General features: G+C 45.9%; 1 protein-coding gene across 2 annotated transcripts in view; it reads left to right on the forward strand.

The window, feature by feature from the left end:
- The window catches only part of ITGA3 (integrin subunit alpha 3), a 271,979-nt gene that overhangs the window by 18,546 nt on the left and 227,066 nt on the right, over positions 1–26,367 (forward strand). Inside the window, exon 1 of one of the 2 annotated variants that reach the window (XM_085613860.1) lies at positions 16,628–17,042. The exons of the other annotated variant lie outside the window; for it this stretch is intronic. Within the exon in view, the coding sequence (XP_085469986.1) occupies positions 16,879–17,042 (164 nt within the window). The 5' untranslated portion in view covers positions 16,628–16,878. Of the gene's footprint in view, positions 1–16,627; positions 17,043–26,367 lie in introns of those variants that run through there. 2 annotated transcript variants of the gene reach the window in all.

The raw sequence follows: 26,367 nt of genomic DNA on the forward strand, positions 1-26,367 counted from the left end.
CTAAAACAGTATAGGCCTGCAGGTGGAACAGATTTGTGGCATGGTGCACAGCAAAGGCTGTGGATCCCCTTTCTGCCCCTCTTTCTGAGGTCCTTCTGTTCCTTCTATCTTTAGCTCAGCAGGGCTTTGCTCTGGGCACTATCAAAGGTTATCTTTCGTCCATCTCCGCCTTTCTACGGCTTCCAGATCAGCCTTCTCTTTTTAAGTTCCCGGTTGTTAATTGTTTTCTTAGAGGCATTACACACACTTTTCCCCCGTGCCTTTCATAATGCCTCAATGGGACTTAAATCTTGTCTTGACTTATCTGATGTGTGCTCCCTTTGAGCCCCTTCATAACTGTCCTTTACGTCTTCTCACTCTAAAGACGGCTTTCCTGGTAGCTATCAATGGTGATGGTGACCAAGCGTGCACCGCTGAGCGCTGCTCCTGTAGATGTGTGCACGAGGGCGTTGCTGCTCTCATGTCTATGTAAACAAGTCTGCGGTGCCCGCCGAGCGCGGGCTCAACAACCGTCCTTTGTGGAGGGTGCCGAAGCCACCCAAGTCTGCACACATCAGTGGACCAAGTGTGTGTGGGGAGGGAGGGGTCTGAGGGGCACGAGGTGCCCATAATTGTAGAACAAGCATTTGCAATGCAACAGGTCTCGCATTTACGCGAGTTTGAGCTACTGACATTGCAAATAACAATGCCTTTTATTTTTGTTTTTGTTTTTAAAACATAAATAAAAGGCATTGTCATTTACAATGCCAATAGCTTAAACTCGCGTAAATGCGAGACCTATTGCATTGCAAATGCTTGTTCCTGGGTGGCGGGGTTTTGAAAAGTTGGCCAGGGTTGGCACAGGGTTTTCGTTAAGTATTGGAAGTTTATGAGCAGGGACAGGAAAAGGGTAGGCAGGCACTCTAAGTTTCAGGATAGACGTTTGTTAGTTACAGTTGCAGGAAGGCAGGTTGGGAATGGGATGTCATTGGGGGAAAAGTTTTAACTGCAATACTGTGCAATGTTATGTTAATGCCAGGGTGGGGGAACTTTTGAGGGGATCGTAGGGGCAGGGAGGGGTTCAGGCGTCAGCTATTTGATGTATAGCGAGGCTTTCGTTTTATAAGGCAGTTGCCAGTTGGTTATTTTGTAATCTGCACCGGTTTCAATAAAGCGGCCTTTTTCACACACAAAATGGGCCTCAGTTTGGCTTGGCCCCCTCCCTCCCAAGGAGGATTTGGGGGCAGCCGAACGTAGCGAGGTCTGCCCCCCACGCTTTTTGGGAGGGGTCTCGGGCTGGCTGGATCGGCCATTTTGTGGTTTTGGGCTATTTCGGGGTGTAGCCCAATTGTAGCCCAACTATAGCCCAAGTAGCCCTATGCTTATATAATCGTATGAGGGGATTTGCCAGCCACCATTTTCAGTTTTGGTGACCTGGTGGCTGGGAGCGGGATAGCTTGTAATAGTTTTCTTGGCCCCACCCTCACATCCCTCTTCTTTAGAATTGTAGCAGGGTAGAGTCTTTGGGGTTTATTCTTTGGTGTAGGCCAGATCTGTGGAGACCGGTGCATAAGGGATCTTATGCAGGTTGTCGCTTGGAACAGGTGCTTACGGGGTTTTGAAAAGTTGGCCAGGGTTGGCACAGGTTTTTCGTTAAGTATTGGAAGTTTGCAAACAGGGGCAGGAAAAGGATAGGCAGGTACTCTTAAGTTTCAGGATAGACGTTTGTTAGTTACAGTTGCAGGAAGGCAGGTAGGGAACGGGGTGTCATTGTGGGAAAACGTTTTAACTGCAATACTGTGTAATGTTGTTGTTATGTTAATGCCAGGGTGGGGGAGCTTTTGAGGGGATCGTACGGGCGCGGGGGGATCAGGCGTCAGCTATTTGATGTACAGCGAAGCTTTCGTTTTGTAAGGCAGTTGCCAGTTGGTTATTTTGTAATATGCACCTGTTTCAATAAAGCGGCCTTCTTCACACACAAAATGGGTCTCGGTTTGGCTTGCCCCCCTCCCTCCCAATGGGCCCTGTGCACACGTGGGTCCCGGAGTGAGCTGGCGCCGGTGGGCTGGATCAGCAGCGGAACAGGTTGCGGGCGGGAGCCCCGCCAGCTCTGGGAGCCGCGGTCTGCAGGTAAGCAGCGGCTGCCAGGTGGTTCTTGGAGCCAGGTGCAGGCAGTGCCCGCTGCAGGGACCTACCGCCTGCCAAGGCCAGGGAGCGAGCAACGTCATTTAACGCTCTTCACTGCTGTGCTGTGGCAGGCTCCAGTTAGGCCCAAATCCAGATGTAATGCCAGCTGCTGTTAACATTGGGTGAGGCAAGAGAGAACCCAAAAAGCAGGTAAACCCTCGAAGGGCTGTAAGAAGGGTCTGCAAGATGTGAGAATTGTGCCGACAGGGTCTGGAAGAGGTGAGAAGACAACTGAATATAGGGGGTCTCCCGCAAGTGTCTGTGAGATGTGAGAGCGGAGACACGTTCATGGGGTTGTGTGGGTCGGGTCTAAGTGATGTGAGAACAGTTTGTAAGCAGTGGTATGTAAGTAGGGTCAAGAGTCAGGGTCATGTGAGAGCTGTGTAAGTTGGACTGAGGGTGGCACGTACAAACTTTGCATATGGGGTTAGCGTGATGGTGGTATGTAGAACATTAGTACATGAGTATCTGTGCTTGGCATCTGTGCTATGTATTGAAATATGGGAGATTAACACATGAGTATCAGTGCTTGGCATCTGTACTATCTTTTGGAATCCTTTGTGTAACAGGTGGGTATAGGGGGTCTGCCTAGGGCGTGCTATAGAGAGCTTATGTGTACAGGAGAAACTAGGGTACTGAATTTCCACCTGAGTGGAGTTCTGTGTATGTGATGGTGTGTGTCTTGAAGATGGGACTATGTGTGTGGTGGGCTGTGTCTATGGGGAGGCCTGTGAGCCCACCTCTCAACCCACCCTCGTACCTCCATTCTTTCACTTCAGTGCCGGGGCCGAAGTTGGCCTGTCAAGCATTCCCCACGTTCCTGGCTGTATAGAGTGTCTGAGCTCAACCTGCTGCACAAAAGCCTTTCTTTTAGCACCCTTCCCGTCCCCTCGAGGTAGAGGTGGCCTGCTAGAAGCCACAACTGCGTTGAATTGTTCCCTTCAGCTCCCTCCAAGCCCCTTCCCAATATAATGCCAGACAATACAGTGCTACCCTATAACAATGTCTTAATGTATATGTTTGCCAAAGGCTTGCACCCCTCATTTCTTTCACACACTTCACTCTTCAAGGCCAGGGGTGTTGCTCCAGCGAAAAGGGCAATTTTACATATCCTCCCTGCGTCACAGGCCCGTCATCACGCTAACTCATTCATACACATTCATTGGTGGGGCCCATAACACCAACACTTGTACATCTCACTCTGAATCTGCACACAGGAGGAAAGAAGCGCTGGACATGTGAGGGTTCCTTATTACCTATAGGGGAAAAATATTTACATTAAATACATTATGTACATCTGCATTGATAGAATCCTAACTTTAACATCAAGGCACTCCACCACTTAGTCGACGGACCAATTAGTTGGACTGGTTGATGGTGATTTACAACCAGCTAAAACACATTTAAAGCTTCGGAACCTTTAATCAATACCTTATTTAAAGAACCACAAACTTTTCTGTTAATCAATGTTTAGTTTATCTAATTAATTCGCTTTCATTTGCATAATCAGTATTTTAGTCAACACCGAATTCAAAATTGATAATTCGGCACAAATTAGCATGACAATTATATTTACCTAAATCTTTATCGGTGACCATTTCTCGAACCCTGTTAGCCCTGCATAAATCAAATCCCTTCGGGTGAAATCGTCCAATCGAATGCAGGCTAATACCCAAATAAGTCCGGAAAAAGTTCCCTTGCGCTCAGCGCGACACAGTCCCAAAGATGTCCAAAGGACCAGGCAATCGTGCAAGCGAATTGATCTACAGCCACCAATGCAAAGTCGGGACACCCTTCTAGAACACACTAGTCTCTACCCTCTTCTACAGTTCCCCTTTTATATTAATTTCTAAAACAATCGGCAACAATTTCTAAAATGTAAACACTCTGATTGGCTAAGCCCCTCAGTTTTGTAATAATTGGACACAGTTCCCAGAGTTTTCTTGGTTCACATGGACTTGGATATGCCATCCTTTAGATTGTACAGTTCTCATGCGAAAGGGTCCGAAGTATCAATATGCAGACCTCTCAGGACAGGCTTCCATTGTCTTTTCTGTCATTCACACTGGTTGAGTTTTGGCATTCCTCCACGTTCCTATCCTTGACGAGGAACACTGTGCCCTGATCGGGGAACGCCTGAAGTCTGCGCAGTAGACATCGCGCTCGCACGACGGTGGCCACTTCCGAACTCCATTTTGAATATCATGGCCAAGTAGGCCCGAATGCCAACTTAAGCAAAACAAACATAAAAAGTAATTAATATACGTAAATGAAGACTCTAATGTTTAAACCCACACTAACCCCTTTATATATTAGTATTTTCCTAGCTTATGGCAACATTTAAAGCAATAATACTCACCATTTTGCCATACCAGGAACGCAAAACCATTACAAAAGCAACATAATTCATGCAATTTTCCATATCAATACATTCTACCGTTAATATGCGTACCACAGTTAGTCATTAGAGTTATTTGCCATGCCATTAGCATTTAGTCCCGCGTGTAATTCGTGTTTATTAAGGTGTAATGTTGATTAGTGATACCACTGAAAACAATTAATACAGGTTAATATTTAAATTGATTACGTAATTAGCGTTTTCATGCAAAGTAGAGAAGGTATACAAATTTTTCGTTTTACCTGCTCCACCGGTGTCACAAGGGAGTAGAGGGTGTGGGCATCCGGGGCAGTTTGGTCTTTTCTGGGCCCCGCTCTGCCACTGATAAGTCTATTTATATATCACCAAAGCAAACCGGAGTGAGTGATCGTTTTCTGTTCCTGCCACGGCCTTCATAGCCGCGGAGACTGGGGCCTGCCCTTTCGTTCCACTGGTTCTCCCCCATGGCTATGAAGGTAGTGGCAGGAACAGAGAGTGAATGAGGGCTCCACGGACCCTGTTACCCATGTTCAGTTTTCACTTTTGCCCTTCCTCACAACCCTTTCGCAGCAATAGAGGCTCTTGAGGGGTTAAAGAGGGGCGCATATGGTACAACTCTTTAGTGCTATTGGGCTTTATTGGCTGATGTCACTTCCATAACCCCTAGCATTATGCTAAATTGATATCCGTGGTTTCCCAGTTTGTTTGTTTATTGAAGTTACATGGTTATTTTGTATCACGCTCACGTCACGTAGTGTCCAACTTAGGTCCAAGAGGGCTGGATCCATGCCAGATTTTCAGGATATACGTATAAAGTAAGTGTACTCTTGTTGAGACGAGCACCGTATTTGCTGGCTGCCCTCACGGTTCTACTCCATCTGCATCATTAGGACCTTTTCTGCAGACACTGTACACGTTGCTATGATTTTAGTTCATTCGCATACATTTGGGTCTGAGCTGCCCACCAGACTTCACCAACTTCCCTGAAGGAGAATACATTGAATGACACTCTCAACTAGGGTCATTTATGGGGCTTCCAGATGTGCTCATACTGAGCAAACTCTTTCTTTTATTGCATGAAATTCAGGGGTGGCTCATCCACTAAGGTGGAGCGGCGTCCCCCCACTGCTTCTCAGCACTTCAAAATAGGAAAACTAAAATGATAATAGCCGATGTTTTTATCATTTCATTTTTCCACGCTGAGGCAGTTTTGCAGGGCGAGGCGGGGCCGGGCTGCTCGCAGAGCAGGGGGAGGTGTGGTTGGGCACTTTCTAAGTGCGCATGACGGTTTGGCCGTCCGTCCTGGGCCGGCCAAATGGTCATACGCACTTAGCGTGTTCTCCGCCAGGCTGTAATGCACAGCCCGGGTGTAGAACAGGCCTAGGCTCCCAGTCCCTATCGGAGCACTGGATCACGGCCCTCAGAGCAATCACAGCACTGCTGTCATGGTGAAAGCAGCGTTGTGATTGGCTTAGGGGAGTATGGGTGCTTCCTGCTTCCGGTTTACACAGAAGCATAGGACGGAGGAGAGGCGGCAGCTGGCCAGCTGGTAGGTAGGTGATCTGTTCTTCTTTTTAACCGCCCCTGTTCCCACCCCACTACTACTGTCCGGGAGCAGCCGCCACTGATAATATTGCCAATAGAGACTTTTGTTTCCTCTAAGGAGATTGCCGCAAGATTGACAATTAATTATTCCTGGGTAGATGCATTCTAGGACCTCTTTGTGGTACGTCTAAGATTGTTGTTTTGTTTACCTGTAGGGACTACCGAGTAACTTTCTGTGCCGTGGCGGCTCCTCCGCTATCCTGTACGAGCATCGCCCCACTGCTTTCAAGCAGTGCGAGAAGTAGAAATATAAAACGATAATAACTGAAATTTATTAACATTTTGTGTTGGTGCGGATCTGCGGGTGGGTGGGCGGGGCTGGGGAGGGGTGGTTTGCCCACTCCTAAGAGCGCAGTGACTGTTTAGTCGGCCCTCTCGGGCCGCCCAAACCAGTAATGCTCACTTTCCCCGTTCTCCATACAGGCTACATTTACCGCCTGAATAGAGAACGTGCCCAGCCCCCCAGTCCCTGGTTGAGCGCCGAGCCAGGATGCTCAAAACCAACCACAATGCTGCATTGCAGTGCTGTGATTGGTCAGGAGAGCCTGGGGTGCCTACCAATCACAACGCTACATTGGTCAGTGGGGTCTGGCTGTGCTTCCTGTTCCTTGAAGGGGGAGCAGGAGCAGAGACTCGGGACCTGACGGCAAGGTAAGCCATTTTGTTTTATTATGCGTTTATGCGTACACTCCTGCAATCGCGACCCCCCCAGTGTGACAACTAACCCACAGCGACCCCCCCCCCGTGCCCACCTCCCCACCCGCAAGCCATGCTGGGTGCCACTGTTTCTGTGATGTCCAGGCTTTGTTGGATGCTTTTCAGTGTAGTCTACAGATAAGCTAAATCAAACCAAGTATTCGATGGCAGCATAATTCATCCCCACATCTCCTTCCAGACAGCCAGAGCACGGCTGTCTACCCCCGCTCGGCCCAAGTTGAACTGCTGACCAGCTTACATGTCTGTCATCCTCTGTACTCTATCTATCTATTCAACAACATGCTAAGCTGCTCTTAGAGTCTTGTATAACCTACCTACACTCTAGAATCCTATCATCACTGACTAAGCCTGTTATCTGCAGACTGCTTTCAAACTACTAACTCTGTCTTTAACGCTAATAGTGAGGTATCATCGCTCAGCATCCTAGCTCAAATGCCAACAGGCGTGCGCCATCTCCCAGCCTTCTCTCAGCTAGCCAGAATGTTCTTGCTATCCCAAAAACTGCCTGTGCTGCTTGCTGATGGTAAACAGCGTTTTACCACGCATGCAAGACAACGCATGCCATTACTACGCGGTCGTTACAACGCATGCCATTACTACACAAGTCGGAACAATGACTTGCGTTAGAGGGCAGAAGGTGTTGGATTTAAAATCCAACACCTTCCCTACTGTTGCACAGACTGGAGTTGAAATAGTAAATTATACTATTCCAACAGCCAGCGCCCCCTACAGCAAGTCGTTGTTCAGACTTGCGTTGTAAAGATATGGGATGTAACAACGCGGTCGTTGTAACAACCGCGTTTTAATGGCTTGCATTGTAAATGCATGCACACTAACATGCCATATTCCTTCCTGATTCCACTCTTTTGAGCTGCTGAGACTATACTTCCTGGGCCAACTTCCATCTGAACGGTGCACCGTCTCTACTCCTGTGATTGTCAAAACCACATTTAAATAATCATATATTCATGCTCAAAAGTGACCACACCGAATGCACGGTAATTCACTGCTACACTTCCAGGCCCTCCCAGTACCCTTGACGTAAATAGAAAACCTGTTGATATACCATTTTGTATAGCCAGTTTGATGACACATTGTCTTGTTTATAATTTGCCCCTCAATCAACACCCAACTAGGCCTGGGCTAAAAATCTGTTCCGTTCGCGGAAATTGCGATAATTTGACATTTTCGCGTTCCGCGGAAAGCGCGAAAATGTCAAAATTTCCGCATTTCGCAGCTTAGCGATAATTTGTTTCTTGCTCGCGCTGTAAAATAATACATTCTCGCGTGCGCGCGATCGCCTTACCTGAATCCCCGCGTTTGCCGACAAGTTTTTCCGATCCGGTCGCGTTCTCCACGAGATGTTGGATTGTTGGTAGCCATTTGCGCTGTCTCGCGACAGTTCGCGCCCGCAGTAACGTCATGCGTCGCGCGATCACGTCTTTCTTCTCGCGATCATGCACCGCGAAACAAGTGAAAACAAGATGGCCGCGCCCGCGAGCAACCACATGGGTAAGTTGGCGAGCCGCGATCATGCAGAAAATACCGCGAACGGGCGGGAAATAAACGTCCGCATCTTCACGATATTTCCGCGTGTTTGCGGAGATTTTTAACATTTTCGCGATAATTTGCAAAAGTGAATTTCGCAAATTCCGCCCACCCCTACACCCAACATGAAATCTAACTAAAATAATCTATCTGCTACCCAAACTGTGCACAGCCTTTTTACCGTGGTTCTGTTGCTATGTACAGCGTCTCTTGTCGAAATGCAAATCACTTGCCAAATAAATATGTATTAAGATAAATCCAATCCAAAGAGTAAGTTTAAGGTAGGTTTATTTCAGCACGGGAAAGTAAGTCCATACAAGTCCAGCTCCAGATGCAACTTGCAGCGGAACAGAATCATCGGGATCGCCCAGCGATACAGAACCTAGAATGGGATTTAAGAGTAAACAGAGCGCACGCCGTAGTAGACAAGCATAGAGCGACAGAGTGGTAGAAATAGAGAAAAGAGAATGAAGATAGTGTGAAATCATTAAAAAGAAAATGTAGCAATATGTAATTGAATAAATTAATAATAGGGTCTTACTGGTCACCATCCATTATATTTCATCAGTAAATGATGCATTAATCTATCCAATCACTTACATAAAATACCCAGCATGATGCACTCGAAGCAAAATGAAAATAACCAAATATAACATCAACAGATTTCTTTGACTCTGGTCAACCAAAGTCTCAGACGTTTAATGGGCTCCCAGATTTTAAAAGTACGAAGGAGCCAGGCGAATAGTACACACGATCTACACAAATACATACAAAAAAGAATACAGCATCAACGGAGGCTTTCTTAAAATAATTGATGTACCTTGGTGGTCGACCTGGTGAGGCTGGGACAAATGGCTTTCCATTCCACGTTAAGGTAATTCATGTGCTTACTGAGGATGTGCTCGGCCAGCAAGCACCCCACTTTCACCCCTTAGCCATGTTCCAATGAGTCAGTTCTCCCTGTGTCCTACCTGGACAGGAATGCTTAATTACATCCCATAGCATTAAGGAGTTTCAGTAACCGCTCGAGGTGCCGGACTGCCAAAAGCCTTGTGGAAGCCCTTTGTGGCTTCAGGGAATATGTGTTTCCATTAGCTTAAGCACAGTGTAGTTGTGATCGGCTGTTCTGCGGTTAGCACTGAATCCTATTTGACTCTAATTTTAAATCACTATTCTCTAAGGAATATGCATATTCATACATTTAAAATGCTACAAAACACTCCCCCCATTGTATCTCACCGAGGCACAAAGCACACATTGATGGACTACAGCGGGATATTTACGTATGGTTGGCTTTTTATGACACTAAGGGGTCTATTAGGATGGCGGGCGGACTCCAGTTCGCCCGCCCCCCTAGTGGTGCTGGGACCAGCTGCCAGTGGTGCGGCGGTCCCGCTGTGCCAACTAGGATGCAACCGCCACCATGGCAGTCGCATCCTGTATATTTAACATTGTGGCGGGCGGTGCTGTATTCAGCTACCGCCACAATGTTAAAAGGGCATGTTGTGCATGCAAATGTCGGGGGGTACCATTGGTACCCCTCAAGTGCAGTCATCCACCCCCCCCAACCTCCTGGGGGCCTGCATCGGGCCCCCAAAGGCATTCTCCACATGCCTTTCCATGGCGGAATCTCTGCCATGAAAAGGCATGAGACCGCCATCATCGTAATATGGATGACCACCATATTGCAGGTCTTTTCCTTCGGGTAGGCAATCGGGCGGATTGCCTACCGGCGGAAAACTGGCGGATGGTTTTTCTGTCCGCCTGGGTCCCCACCGCCATCGTAATATGTGGGGGGAAATGTTAGACAGGCGGACAGAAATGGCAGGCGGATCGCCACCGCCATACGGGCAGTGGTGATCCGCCCGCCATCCTAATAGACCCCTAAGAATCTTATCAAGAGTGGCCTGGTAATTGGTGTACTAACATCCAACTAATAAATAAATAAATGCCAAACATTTTTACAAGTTTTTGGCAAATAACATGCGTTTTTTATGCTTACCGTGCCAAAATCTGCTTGATCTAGTAAATACCGGGCATTTCCCCCCTAATAATTATTGGTAGGTTTGACCTGCCGATATTAACCACACAAATCATAATTGCGATGTGTGTGGTGACAGGAGTTTTTGTACATACCATAATGCTTAACAGCGTTACAGGCCCCGGTGTGAAACCTTAAAATCAAATCTCTTGATTTCTGATTCAGCTATGCCTCACCCATACTCACCTTTGACCTGTTTTCAGCCTGACTCTGTCCCTGACACCACCTGCATAAACATTAGGTCACGAAGCTAAAGTTGAGACATTGTAGGCTGCGTAAACATGCAGAGTCAGCTTGCTCAAAGGTTTTCAGGCACATTTTGTTGTTCAGCCTAAAAACTTAGAAATTGCACAAGACACCGAGGCTGTCAGATTCTTGCCTTAGCTCATTTGTGTGTTCTTTCCAAAGTTCTTTTTACCTCTGGGCGTTCCTTGTTTGTGATCTTCCCTATAAAAACCCATGTAGCCATTGTTCAAGTGTGCTCCTTCCTTGAGTAACTCCATGGTGCTCGTTGGATGGAGACCCATTCTGAATGCTTAATAAATTACCTATGGTTTGTACTTCGCTCCACTGTTGATTCCTCCTTATTTGATAAAGAACCCGTGGCGAAGTGGTGAGCCCTGCACCAGCAGGTTATAGATTAATCTGCTCCTCAAATTGGCGCCCAACGTTGAGCACCATCAAGTGCTTGCAGTCGGACCGGGTCAGGAGATCAGGTCGGTAAGACGAACTTCGCTGAGGAAGCGCTCCACCTGATGAGATTAGTGTTGCTCGTGGTCAAAGGTGATTTTTCAGCTCTCCAACTCGAATCTTCCCGGCAGCTGCTAGCCTTGACTGGGGCCTTCGGATGGTCATTTTTGGATCAGGGAGGATCGACAGGTGGGAGTTGAAGACTACGCATGTGGTAAATCTGTATTGAACCGGTTCATTTGTTCATTTGGTTAGGATTTGTTTGGTATTTGTTTGACTTGATATTCGTCTTGACTTGGTATTTGTTTGGTAATCCGTTCGGAATTGGTACTCCGTTCGGAATCTGTTTAGAATTTTGAAACCTAGGATCTGTTTGGTAATTTGAAACTCAGACTCTGTTTTGGAACTTGCTATTTTTTTTTGCTAACATTTTTTCTTACAGGTAATTTGAGAATATTTTTTATTTCTCTTTGTTTATAAGTTTTTTTTAATCTTATATAACATGCCTGTGATTAGCACTCTTTGGAAGTTTTGTTCTTGCTGCTGCGATAAGCAGAGCATTTTGGAAGCAAGTTAGCCGGCGCCACCAGAAAGAAGGCCAAATTTTGAGATGTACATCAAATATGCGCCTCCACCTCTCAGTTGCAACAGCTCCTCAGCTGCGGTGGCCCAAACTAGCGATCACGATGACTTTGGTAACACAGGCAAATGTGGGCTCTCAGCGGCAACAGCTCCTCAGCTGCGGCGGCCCACAGTAGCGATGCGATGACTTTCAGCCCGCGCTCCCCGCAGTTGAACCAGAGGCTCTGGAATTCTCAACAGAGGTCTCACCTGCGAGTAGAATCCCCCTCAAATAGGAATCCAGATGGCTGATGGGTGAAGTCTAATGTCCCTGAGACTTCAGCAGGAGGCAAGCTCAAATCAGGCCCTTGGGTAGTTGCTTCAGCAAGATGGATAGAGGTTTCAAAGTCCTTTCCATCTCATTACACGGACAGAGGTTCATCTTGACATTCAGAAGTAACACACCGTGTAGGGGTTTTAGCACAGATCTTTATACCCCAACAGTCTTTGTTCTCAAAAAGTTACAAATCACTGAACCCAGCCAGAAGCAGTTTGGTGTTGTCCTGGAGCACTTTATTAACGAGGCTACATCCTGCCTTTCAGGGAGAGGGGGTCTGCCAACAGACGCACAGTGGGAGGTGGAGCCATCATTCACCTTGCCAGGCACAGCCCTGCTCAGATCAAAGGGTCACCCCTCCCCGTACTCCAACTGCAGATCTCTGTATTTAATCCCGGTCGGTCTCAGCCTGCCCTGTCCCTCCAAAACCAGACCGCCAATACACCTAACAGCAGAGCACACGGGAAGGCTTAGGCAAGAAAATACCTACTTCCAAAAAGTGGTAGTTTTAAACACAGAAGATAAAAATAATCGTCACTAAAAGATGCACTTTAATATTTGGAGCTCAGACATACTAAATTCGACTTTCCTATCATGTTCCTTGGGTCAATTAGGATTATACCAATTCATATAGTCAATTTACAATAGGGAGCATTTGCGCTGTGGCAGTGAATGGCAGTGGCACAGCGCCCAGAGCATCTAACACCAGCAAACACAGAGGAGACAAAAGCGAAAAATGGAAGGGAGAGCCACGCTAATGGTGCCAGGTCTAACAGCGCGCTCTACGGAGAACTGCCTCAACTGAACGGGGAAGGCTAGAGCGGCCTATCGAGGGCTATGTATCCATGAGGACCTGTGGAGACGAGGCCGAGTTGCGCTCCGTTTTGCATTTATCAACAAGGCAAGAAAGACGTCATGGAACGCGGACAGTCGAGCTCACAGTGAGCAATACTGTAGTACCTCAATGCACCTCATTCCACCCGTGGCACTCCCCGTTCCATCACTGGGACCGGCATATTGTGCAGTCAGTACTGCTCAGTCAGTCCATCTCTGTCTTGACAGTGCCACTGTCCCCCCCCAGAGCCATGGCACAGCTCAGTCAATCCACCTCAGCCCACCGGCACCCTTCTTAATCCAGCATTAGACAGCCTTTCCATTCACCTCAGTCCCGTCCTCACCCCACACAACCCTCGCGGTGTCTCCTAAAATGCATCACATTTTTTTAAGGTGGGGTTTGTACAAGATGTCTGCTTACTTAGTAACTCTGTTGTGTTCTAAGACTTTACCACCCTGCCTCATTGAAACTATACACTGTCCCATTTGGCGCTCAGTAAACTCTCACGAGATGCTTAGTATTTAGTAACATGTGCTTGTGAAATTTATTTTGTTTTAGGACGTTATGTTTGTGTGTATACTATTTTATCTTTTGTTCTCACTTTATGCTTTTCTTTATTCTGTATGTTTTAACCTCTTAATCTTTTTTCCACAGATTTTAGTTTTTCTCCTTTTTTAAATGGTTTTTGTTGTTTTCTTGCCTTCCTTTCTGTTTTTCTTCTTTTTTCCTCTGTCCTTCCTTCTCTTTCGGTTTAGCTTCTTTTCGTCTTGCTCACGAGCTAGTCTACCTCTTCCCTCCCCTCCCCGAGTAGAGTACCTGAGCGCACTGCCCAGTCCTCTCCTACCGTCGCTGCATGACTAACCACTTATAAGGTCCCAAAGGCTAGACCTATTTGCTATGCCAATGCTTGTTTTGTATTGTATTGTATTGTATTGATAGCGATGGTTTATTTTTTCTTTTCTGTGCCATTACTTCCCCCTCTCTTCATCGGTTTCCCGCCACACCAGAACTTCTTCCTGTCCACATCAACCAGCATCTTCTATCCACCCACCTCTGGTCATTGTCCAAAGTCACAGTGAGCCTTGACGTAGGCTGTTCCTGCCACTTTCTCAGACAACAACCAACTTGTTGTGAAAGCAGTCGCAGCTTTTTTTTGTGTTCCATGCTTCCCATTTGTAAATGCGCCTCCTGCACCCTCTGCATAGACGTTTCTTGGCTGCACACCATGGGTGTTATGTTGTGTCAGAAGAGACAGGTTGTTTTGGGGTTTTGTCTACTTACAGCAGTTAGCCGCCTGTTGTTGAAAGACCTAGCGTGCAATACTGATACCTGAAGTAGGCTTTGTGTCAGGCCATTGTACATGGCTGGTCAGCTTTCTTGTCACACTCATTTGCTTGCTTCTTACATGATGGCTTTCCTTGCCCCCTTATGCTTGTCCATCCACTGAAGCATAGCTTATTTACCACACATTTGTTCGGATGACTTGTATCTTTCCACGGCTTACATTCAGGGAACTATTTTTATTAGGTCAAGCCTGCAACAGTGTATGCACTGTCACTTGTGATAATTATTGTTTACAGTAAAGGGCCTTGAGCCCGCCCATTGCTCACCATTCGTTGCCTTCATTGTCACTCTTGTTTGCTGATTTCTAATTGGCCAGCACATACTAAGTGTCACTTCCTTTCCTTTCTGTGGAACATAGAGCAAGCAATGATTGATTTAACTGAATTAGTGCTCGTCTGCTGCTTGTGCTGTGAATGAAGAGGCATCCCCCCCCCGGTGTGTGGTGCTTCTTTCCCCTCCCTCCCACCCACTGCTTTGCCATTTTGCTGCCCCACGTCTGGTGCTCCCTCCCTTTTCCCCAGCACCTCCCTCATTTTGCTCTCCCGATACCACTCCTCCTTATGCTGCCTGTTTTTGCTGCTTTCCGGCCACCTCCCTGCGTGCCCCTAAAGCGTTTTTCTTAACATATTGCACAGCAGTGCAAGCTGCTATGAGACATGGCTTAAAAATAAAAGCGACATATCACTTTTTCTTCTCTTTAAGTCATGTCTTTAAAAAAAAAATCAACAAAGCAAATGGATCTCGCATAAGTGAGACGTCGCCAGAGGTGTTTTCCCAAACATCAGATATACAATATACATGAATAGACCGGCTTTGGACAGCATTCTTTATTTACGTGTCTGTCAAACCATAATTCATATTTTGCTTCAACACCACCAACATACTCCCCTCAGCATAGGTCCTGGGGAAAATGGCCAGCCCACTTTAGCCATTGGCTCCTATCAGTTTGAGTGGCTGCACAAAGCCCATTCACATAGTTCACAGCTACCTAAATAGTTATTTTCTTTTCCATTGCGAAGTCTGTATATGTTTTTTATATTAACTTTAGATTCCGGCTGTCTAATTTGCTTGCTATTTGTGTGCCCAGTTTTATGGTGATTTATTTTCCGTCTTTATGCTGTCATGTATTTAAGTGACTTGCAACTTTGCAGATGGCTGTGATTTAAGTGTTTGGCTAGGTGGGGATTTATTCTTGTCTACTTGGCACAACTAAAAGACTTGTTATTATTAAAATTAAAAACAATGACTAATGTAACAGCAATTTTTTTTAATGTATAATTTTTATTGCAAGCATAAGGTGGCTGCATATTTTCTTTTGATCCTTTTTTTTATTTTTGTGGCACATTCTTGCAGTACAAAAAAAAAATTAACCATCGATTTATCCTGCTAAGGCCACAGCTTTTGACTGTGCTAATGCCAGTTCATTTGCTACCAGAACAAGCATTGAAAATGCAATAGGTCTCGCCTTTGATTGAGTTAAAGCCATTTGCTTTGCTAATGGTATTGTATAGCAAAGCAAATGGCTTTAACTTTATGAAAGGTGAGACCTAATGTCAGTCAGTGTCAGTCTGTGTCAGTGTCAGTCTGTGTCAGTGTCAGTCTGTGTCAGTGTCAGTCTGTGTCAGTCTGTGTCAGTCAGTGTCAGTGTCAGTGTCAGTCTGTGTCAGTGTCAGTCTGTGTCAGTCAGTGTCAGTGTCAGTCAGTCTGTGTCAGTCTGTGTCAGTCAGTGTCAGTGTCAGTCAGTCTGTGTCAGTCAGTCTGTGTCTGTCAGTGTCTGTCTGTCAGTGTCTGTCTGTCAGTGTCTGTCTATCAGTGTCTGTCCGTCAGTGTATGTCTGTGTTTGTCAGTCTGTCTTTCAGTCAGTGTCTTTCAGTCTGTGTCAGCTAGAGCACCTCTGCTGACCTGGTTCTCTGGCTCTAGAGCAGCTCTGCTGACCTGGAAATATACTCGGCAGCTCATCGTAATGCGCAAATGAATGCATGAATAGATTGCTTTAAAAAGCTGAACACCAGAGAGATAAGGTGCTTTGATGATGCAGCAGAATTCCACATTTTGCGAGGGTGGGGGGCTGAAGCAGGAGAGGCTGTCAGCGGCCGTTACAAGCGTGTGGACGGCGCTGCAAATGAGAGAAAAAATAGTGCTTCAAGTCCTTTAAAGGAAAGAGTGTAAATCCGCCCGTAAACGATCCAATCCCGGTGGGCGTGCCTAAAAGGAGACAGGGTGGCAACAAGGAATGATTGACATGCCTTCAGTGCAATCATTGCACTGCCTTTGGCCTAATTTGTGACGCCAAACGACGCGCACGAATGAAAGCTGAAGGCAGAGCTGGGACGAGGCTTCTGGAATCGTATCGATTCCAAGAAGCCTCGTAAGACGAGGGCGGCGCATGCGCTGCTGACGTCACGAGACCGAAAAACCTTTGGGTAGATTTACAGTAGACGCGCCGTAAAAACAGCGATTAGCTTTGCTTGTTTTCGGGTAAAACAGTTCAGTAATTCTAAAAAAAAAATAGCTGAAAAAATACAATTAGAAGAATTGTGACTCTTGGTTTCTTGAGTTGGTTCAAGAAATGAAATTTAAATCTGAACTCCAAATCTGATTCCGGCTATTGTTTTCACAGCAAATAATGGAAGTTAGAGATTATTTCTGGGAATAACATGCGAGTCTGGAATACTGGGTCGTATTCTACGTTATTTCCTTTTTTGAGCCCAATAGCGAGCTTTTCGCCGCTGCCTTTTACCAGTTGCTTTGAGCAGGGGGCTCGTGGTGGCATAGGGAGTGAGGCAGATGGTGGTGGCATGCGAGGGCAGCATGAAACTGGGTGAGTGTTATCTGGACATTGCTAGTGGGCACTGTGGGTTGGGGTACAGTCAGCTTCTGGGCAGTTGTTAAGAGAGGAAATTAAAAAATACGAAACATCTACTTAATAAAATTCTCTTTGGTGGAATGAATAGAAGTTACGGCCTCTGCTCTGATCAACTGCCAATCATTGTGATAAGAAAGTAAAGATATGTTTAAGCAGTGTAGTCCTGACACAAAACGTCGCAGCCTTTTGTATCTTGGTTTTCTTTTTGCAGTTTTACACAGCGCGGGCTTCCACGAAGGGACTGGCGCGCATTACATAAGCACCAGTTATATTACACATTCATGTATTTGCTGGCACGGGAAAAGAAAGAGATTGCCCAGAATCACAGTATGTTGAGCGGTGCCGAGACTCAAACCTGGTTCCCTAGCTCTAAAGCCGGCAGCTCTCGCCGTTACGCCACACCCTCTTCTTCGGCATGTGCGGAGCACTTCATTTGGCAGTAATTTATTTATCCGGTGTCGAATCTACGCAACTAAACCGCACTCTTGTGTTCAGCATGCCCCTCGGGGGCACGGTTCGTCAGGAGGTGTTGGCGGGCCCTGGGTGAGGAGAGACAGGATATGTGGTTGCGCCACAGCCTGGCAGTGCCAGCTGCATCACCGCAGGCCCGCCCTCCGCGCCTCGCCCTCTCTGTCTCTCGCTCTCTTCTCTCTGCCATCCATCTCTCGCGCAGACAGTATTCCGGGTGCACAAATAAGCGGGTGCGGAGCCCCCCATGTAGCAAGCTGCGCCTCCGTCTCCCTTGGTCGGTGCAGAAGAGCAAGCCGACCCCCCCCCGCCCTTAGGATCACAAACCCTCGGCCGTTTTCCATGGCCTCCTTCCACATACCTTGCTGGCCGTCCTCAGCATCCCAAGGTCAGTGCTGCAACGAGCCCCCCCTCTCGCCGCCGCCCCCCCTGCCACTCCCCCCCCTGCCCACAGGCTGCTTGTTACATTCCGTGCGCTGAGGAGGATTTCACACGCATCTCTGGAATGTCAGACGCCACCCCTGGAGCAGTGTCCCCCGAGAGCCGCTGTCTGCCAGCACGGCCCGGCGGGAAGAGGGGGGCCTGGGGCGAGAGGGGTGGGCATGGAGGGCAGTGTATTTTACAAGTTAGGCATGGCATCAAGTCAGACATAGAACGTAATGCGAAGCAGCATCTCCACACCCTTTTCTTTTTTTTTTTTTTTTAAATTTCTTTATTACCAACATGAAAGAAAAAGAAAAATTAGTACATATTATACAATTCGATAAGTCCATCGTTTACCCTCCATATCTTGAAAAATTTCTGGCAAACCTGGGTTGCCCCATATGGGCAGCTTATCGTGGTAAAATGATGTATTACAGTTGGAAATAATTGCAAACCATATATTAACAACATCTCGTGCAACCTTGAATCTGACTCTCTTGAAATAGTTTGGATCATTGATTCTGAACAGAAACATTTCATATTCCTTGCCAAGCATAAACTTAAAGAAAAAGGGTGCGTTACATCCTGCGGGGTGTATTAAACTTCTTAGCCGTTTAGCAAAAGCTGCCGAAAAGTATAGTTTGAAATCCGGAAAATCCAGACCTCCTTGATTATATGGGAGTTTAAGTAATCGAACAGCCCTACGGGCTTTTTTATAACCCCATATGAAACTGCCGCAGATACCATCTAATCGTTTAAAAAAGGACATGTTTAATCTTAGCGGGATAGACCGAAAGAAATAAATACATTTAGGCATTATTTTAATTTTTATTATGTTTATGCGGCCCCCAATACCTATAGGAACCTTATGCCATTTTTTGAGCAATGTTGCAGTCTCCTTAAGAAGAGTCTCATAATTTATTTCTATTATTTTATCTATTCTAGTGGTTATCTTGACCCCTAGGTAAGTAGCCGTGTTACATATCCCTGTCGTTATTCCAGCGTCTTTATAGTTCATTAATATTTGAGTTTTGTTAATATTAAGTCTGTAGCCAGAGACCAAACCGCACCTTTCCGCTTCCTTAACCACCTCATATAATGCGGTTTTAACATCCGTTGAAAATACAGCTATGTCATCAGCGTATGCCGTAATTTTTAGTTCATTTGAGTTATGTATAAAAGGTATAATCCGAGTTTGCATTTGTAATGCTAATATAAATGGCTCTATTGATAGTGCAAATAAAAGAGGTGAGAGAGGGCACCCCTGACGGGTACCCCGTGAAATTCGAAACACATCAGATTGTAAACCTGCATAAGCTAACCTAGCTGTAGGATAGTGGTATAAAGATTTGATCATATGTAAAAATTTACCCTTGATGCCAAATGTAGATAATGCGGCCCAGAGAAAATCCCACCCCACTCGGTCAAATGCTTTCTCTGCATCTAGTAATATCATACCGAGTGGGGTGGTTCTAACCTTGGCAACATCAAACGCTGCTATAGCCGTATTCACATGGGACGTAGTATCCCGTCCTACGATAAACCCATGTTGTTGAGGTGAAACAAGTTTCGGCATTATTGGTGCTAGACGGGTTGCCAGAATTTTAGCGTAGATTTTCGCATCCGTATTTATAAGTGATATCGGCCTATAAGACCCACATTCCTCTGGAGGCTTATTCTTTTTTTTAAAAAAAATTATCCGAGTCGTACTCCCAGAGTCTGGAGCGTTCCCCCCTGCTTCAATGTATTTAATAAGTTGGGAGAAAGTTGGCAGTAGCTCATCTAAACATCTTTTATATAATTCTAAGGGGATTGCATCATCTCCAGATGCTTTTCCTGATGGCAAAGAAGAGATGGCAGCTCTAATCTCGTCGTACGCGATATCATCCAGCAATATTGCTGATACTTCGTTAGCTACCGATGTTTTTTTAATGTACCTCTGGGCATATTTTATAATATCAAACATTTGTGGCTGAGCCTCTGGTGTGTATAAATTTTGATAGTATGTGACAAACTGCGCTAATATCTGGCTCGGTTGTTCATATATCTCGCTGTTTAAGCCTTTAATTTTCTTTATTTGTGTCTTAGCTTGTTCGTCGGCTACTTTAAAGGCTAGAAATTTCCCAATTTTTTCCCCACTTTTGTATTGAGTTAATTTGTGTTTATTAATTTTAACCGCTATTTTCTCCCTGAAAGTTTGTTTTAATGTTGATTTTAGGTTTATTAGTTCATATCCTGTAGTTTCTGAATTTAAAGAACCGTTTAGTAATGCTTCTGCATGTTTATCCTCCATGATCTTGACATCTTTAAGGATCCCAGCTATTTCTATTTTACGCTGCCTATTCTGTGTCCAAATATATTGCTGTGTGAACCCCCTGATGCTGGCCTTACACGAATCCCAGACTATTGTTGGTGTTGCAGAACCATTATTAATTTCTAGATATTCCCTCAAGTGTTGCTTAATGTTAGATAAATAAGTTTTGTCTGTTAAGAGATATCTAGGAAATGAAAAGCCCCTAATCTGTTTCCTTGCTGTAGATGTCTTAAAGTTCAGAAGGATGGGGTTGTGGTCTGAAGTAACCCTGGGGCATATCTCCATAGTGCATAGTTTTATAATCTCTTCTGATGCCCAGGCCATATCTATACGAGAACAAAGTTTATGTGCAGCAGAGTAATAAGTATAGCCTGGTATATTGGGGTATACTGTCCGCCAAACATCTCTAAGACCGTGTATTTGTCCTAGCTCGTTGATTGCTGTACGTGTCTTTTTCATCCTCTGAAATGCATGACGTCTTGTAGTGTCTATCTCGTAGTTCATTATGCAATTAAAATCCCCCATCACGACTTTATCGCCTTCCCAGCTCAGCAATTCAATATTCAATCTATCAATTATTTGATAGTTGTCGCTGTTTGAGCCATATACTACGCATAAAAGATATTTTGTACCTTCAACCTGTGCCTGCACAGTGGCCCACCTACCACTTTTATCCGTTAATGATTTTTCAATTATACATTTTAGATGTCTATGCCTAAAGATAGCTACGCCTCTAGTTGAGGTATCTTGGTCCGAAGCTATAACAGTTTCATATCCCAATTGTTTAAGGAGCCCTTTATCTTTATATGCAATATGAGTTTCTGATAGTAAAACTAAATGCGGATTATACATCAGCAATTCCTCTGCCACCAAGCGTCTCTTGTTCCTACCGTTAAGGCCTGCAACATTCCAGGCTAAAATTTTATTTCAGCCATTCAAGAAAAAAAAAAGAAGAAGAAAACCTGTCCTTGCTTGTATTATGTCAGTAACTGAAATCACTTTCCTGTTGTTTTTTTTATCCTTTACAACAACTATCATTTTGTACATCAGAAAAAACCACCCCAAACCCCTAGCACCTTTACCACCTTTCCCTTTCTTGCCTCCCTCCCCACCCACCCTGTTCCTTGAAGGAGGAGTCGTCCTCTTCTGGTAACTGCCGCTGGTGTGGCAGTCGACTAGGACCCAACCACCCCCCGGCCCCCGGTCTAGAAACCCCCCCAGCCGTTTCATAAAAGAAGTAGTAAGTAGTAAATAGAGAGACCAAACAGATCTATAAGCTATATATATATATATGTTAGGACACATTAGGAATCATTTTCAGGAGTCCTAGCTCGTTCTATTTTGGCCAGATCCTTCCCCTTTCCATTTCTGCAATACCTCCTCTGCTTCCATGCGAGAAAAAAAGAAGTAACTTTGCCCATTCTTGGTAACTTTAAGCCGGGCAGGTTCCTGTAAGTAAGCTTGGACACCCAGTGCTTTTAGCGGGTCAATCATCTGTTTTAGCTGTCATCTTTTATCCATCGTGAATTTACAAAAATCTGATCGAAAGACCAGAGAGAAAGAGTCCACTACCACGGATGACCTAGGGCCAGCTTTTAGGGAAACAGCTTGACGCAACAGATAATTACCAAAGTAGATTAGAAATGGTCTAGGATACTGGGAGTTCTTTTGGCGTTGTATTATTGGCAGCCTGTGTGCTCGTTGTATCTGACAATCCCAGTCCCAGTCCCCCAGCTCAGGGAAAGCCTTCTGCATAATCTGGACAATATATGCTCTAGAATCCGCCCCCTCCAAACCTTCGGGAATACCAAATAGTTTAAGGTTCTGTCGTCTCTGCCTGTTTTCCAAGTCTTCCAGCTTAGCCTGTACTTCCCTTAGCTGTACTTCTTGTCTCTCCACAGAGCTATCCCTTTTAGATGAAGCCTCTTCTATGTTGACAACTCTTTGTTGAAGCTCAGCCATTTCTTCCGTCACAGATCCCACTTTCTCCATTACCTCTTTCATGGTCTGCTGAATTTTTCCATTGTCAGCTCGGACTTGTGAAAAAAGTGCCCTTGTTTCTTCTCTCTGTTCATTTAAAGCTTGCAATATCTTAGCAAGCATGATTGTCTCCTGGCCCTGATCCTGAGCATTATAATGGCCGTGTCCCGCAGAGGCTTGATCTTCTAGAGGAGGGCTACAAGAGACCAGAGATGATTCTTGATGTAGTCCTATAAGTGGGTTTGGTGGAGTTAAAGAGATGGAAAAGGTAGTTTCGCCGTTGCCAGGAATAGAAAGCTGCTTAGCAACAGAGTCTTGAGTATTTCTTTCTTTCGCAGGATCTTGTACTAAACCAGAGTATAGATAATCCTTCTGGTCGATCGGCAATGTTTCTGTTGCTGATAGAGAAACGGCTAACATGCTCCCGTCCGTAAGCCCTGCTCCTGATAGCCTGGCGATGGTTTTCTTGATCCCGCCTTTAGACTGAACCCACTTCCTCATTGGGCTATTTTTTTTAGTCTTCTTTCGTGTATTTTTCAGATGATGTTCCTACATTGAGTGGGCTTTGCATCCTTTTAAGTTCTTGAGTATGTTTTGCCTTTTTTGCCTTTGTTTTCTTCTTAGACTCTCTTGGCAAGCGCTGCTCTCTTGAAGATGTAGGTGCTTGATACATAAGCCCAGTGCTTAATACTGCGTTATCCGCTGTTTTTGTAGAGCCATCCAAACCCTTTAAACTCTCTGTCTGTGCCTCTAGTATATTGGTATCTTGTCCATCTAGGAGAGTAAGAGGCTGTTGACTGTTATTGCCATTATCATCGCTGTTGCGCCTTAGTACGCTGGGGCCATCATTGTTTGATTTTGCTTTTATTCCTTTGATAGGCAGGCTGAGTGATAGCTTAGGATCAATTTCAGACTGTGATTTAGTGTTGCTGGCTCTCATATTAAGATCACTAGGGTCAAATTGATGTTGAATATCTTGCATACAATGAATGCCAGGGCTAATATTTTTTTGTGGTTTTAAATCAGCATTGTTTTGTTTAGAGTTGTTAGTTATAGCATTAATTATTGTCTCTGCCAAGTCGTTACCCCCAGAGAGTGGCACATTTTCTGTAATCTCGGAAATATTCCCAGACTTTAAGTACTGGATCACCTGTCGCCCAAGTTTCGGGGGGGCAGTATCAGCGAGGGTTTCCATCCCCTCTATTCCCTCCAGTGGTCTCACAGCCGACCCCCCTTCCACCAGACCTCTGTCATCACTGGAGCCTGTATTAGTACCGCCGCTATCGCTCCCACTCACCATGGACGATGAGTTTGTTGCCACAGATGTCTCCGTAGGTTGGGGTTTCGCTCCTCGGCCGCTTCTTGTGGGTGCCATTCGGAAATCACCCAGTTTGTTGTAGCCGCGAAGATTGCTGCTAGGAGAGCGAGATGTCAGCCGCCAAGCCGTGCGCCAAACCGGCACTCGCTCGAGGTAGCGAGTTAATGACAAACAGCTGTGTCGGGGCCGTAGAAGGAGTTGCATCCGGTCAGTATTGCAGTATTGCAGTATTGCAGTGGAGAGTTTACTCGAGGGTTTTAAGTTTTTGCAGGTTGGCGTTTTTTCCGGAATCGTTCACCTTCTGAGTTTCTCAAATGTACGTAAGCGTCTTAGCCTTACATCCTCATTCCGTCGCGTCGTAGTTTTTAGTATCTCTTTCAACAGAGGGGGTCTGATTACCGGGAGCGGTAGCAGTCCACTCCTAGAGGCGGCTTCAGCCCGCCATCTTGCTTTCTCCTTCGACCTCAATATCCATACCCTTTTCATGCTCACTCTGCCACGTCAGACTGGCACGGTGCAATCTTCCCACCCTTTTCATGCTCTCTGTACCACGCCAACCTGGCACGGTGCAACCCAGCAGAGGGTCCAGGCTGGGACCAACCGGTGGCTGAAATTCATTCAAGCCTTTCGCCGTCACTATCTCTTGCGTTTCTCAGTTAGATGCTAGCAGTGCCCGGATGTGGTTTAGTGCTTGTTGAGACATATTATGTGGGAGGCGGGCTCTGCTGCGGACATTGGCCCGTTGTCAAAGATGGACCCTCTCACAATGTCCCTTTTGACCCCCGTCATTGTCTTTTCAGTCTTGGGCGCTGCACCCCTGCTTCCTCCCTTACTTCCGACGATGGCGCTGCACTGACCCTTCTTGTGAAAATGCTGCTCTTTCCTTGCGCCTTGGCAGTTGTGAATTGTCCCCGTTGTCTGAGGTGGGCACACATAACATCTTGAGATAAAAGCCCAATGAGCATATATTCCAGTCTAGTCCAGTTTTCCAGAAGTCACACAGATTTGTTTGTTCTCTGTCTAAGCATTTTTTTCGGTTTTTGGGTTTCGGCTCGGTTTTACTCCACCCCTCGGCAGTCACTGTGTCCCGTTTACGCAGCCCCCTTTCCCAATCTCTACAGTCCATGACCCCTGTTGACCCCTTGCCCCCCAGTCACGTTTGTCCTCGACTCCCTGAATACTGCGGTCTCCGCCCCCTGGTCATTGCTATCCCCCGATGACATGGCCACGGCTGCCCTTCGGACACCAGTCACTGCTGCCCTGGTTCCCTGGTCACTGTTGTCTCTGGCCCCTCCCCCGGTCACTACTATTTTATTTATTTATTTATTTTATAACACTTGTAAGGCGCACAGCTACCCACAAAGGGTTTCCCGGCGCCGGATCAGCAAAACACACAAACCAACTGGATAGAAAAACAGTAAAGCACCTTATCTGTCGAACAACCAGGTTTTTACATTTTTTCTAAAAATCATGAAGTTTTCCTCCTTGCGTATATGGATGGGTAAGGTGTTCCACAAAGTTGGGCCCAAATAGGAAAAGGATCTTCCGCCTATTCTAGCCCGTTTAAACCTTGGTACCACAAAATTCGCAGCAGTACCCGAACGGAGGCTGCGATTGGGGAGGTAAGGTTTCACAAGGTCCTGAAGATATTTAGGGGCAGTACCAGCTTTGATTTTAAATAAATAGGTCAGGGTTTTAAAACGGATCCGGTTTTCGACCCTGAGCCAATGCAGGTCCCTGAGATATTTGGTGATCCTAACGGATCTAGGGATTCTGCAAAGCAGTCTGGCAGCAGCATTTTGCACCAATTGCAGTCGTCTTATTACCGCTTTGTTTGAGCCCAGATACAAGATGTTTCCGTAGTCAAGCCGAGATGTCACTAAGGCATTGACTACGGTCTTCTGGGTGGTAGAAGGTAACATCCAGACAATTTTGCGAAGCCATTTAAGAATGGCAAAGCATGTGCCTGCCACTTTGTTGGCTTGCTGAGTCATAGATAAACCATCATCTATGATAACCCCAAGGTTTCTAACCTGAGAGGCTGGAGAAGGAAGTTTACCAAATGATGATGGCCAATGGGGATCACTCCAGAGATCTTTACTACTTCCTAAAAGGAGGACCTCTGTTTTCTCCCCATTTAATTTAAGTTGGTTAGATGACATCCAGTTAAATATTTCCTGCAGGCCTATTTTCAATGCAGATGGAGCAGATGAGTCAGATTTAGAAAGTGAAAACAGAATTTGAGAGTCATCTGCATAAGTCATTAAAACAAGACCAAAATTCTCAGCAAGATTGGCTAGTGGACGTAGGTACAAATTAAAAAACAACGGGCTCAAGATCGATCCCTGTGGCACACCATGAGGAGAGTGGAATATCTCAGAGCATGCCCCCGAGGAGGAGATCTGGCAGGTGCGGAGGGATAAGTACGATCTAATCCACTCAAGTGCCTTGCCCTCGACACCACTCTCCCTCAATCTGTGAAGCAGTATAGAGTGAGAAATGGTGTCGAAGGCAGCACTCAAATCCAACAGGACCAATGCTACCGTTTGGCCGTCATCCATGAGCTCCCTGATTTTTTTCCGTGACCCCAAGTAGGGCCGTCTCGGTGGAGTAGCCACTCCTAAATCCAGATTGAGACGAGTGAAGAAGCTGGTTATTTTCCACATAGGATGAGAGCGCTTTGTGGATGTGCCTCTCAAGAATTTTTGAGAAGGCAGGCAGCAATGAAATTGGGCGGTAGTTGGCCAATATCAAAGGGTCTGCGGCCGGTTTTTTAA

This window comes from Triturus cristatus, chromosome 1_1 (assembly GCF_964204655.1).
Source record: "Triturus cristatus chromosome 1_1, aTriCri1.1, whole genome shotgun sequence".
In the NCBI taxonomy this organism is placed as follows: Eukaryota; Metazoa; Chordata; class Amphibia; order Caudata; family Salamandridae; genus Triturus; species Triturus cristatus.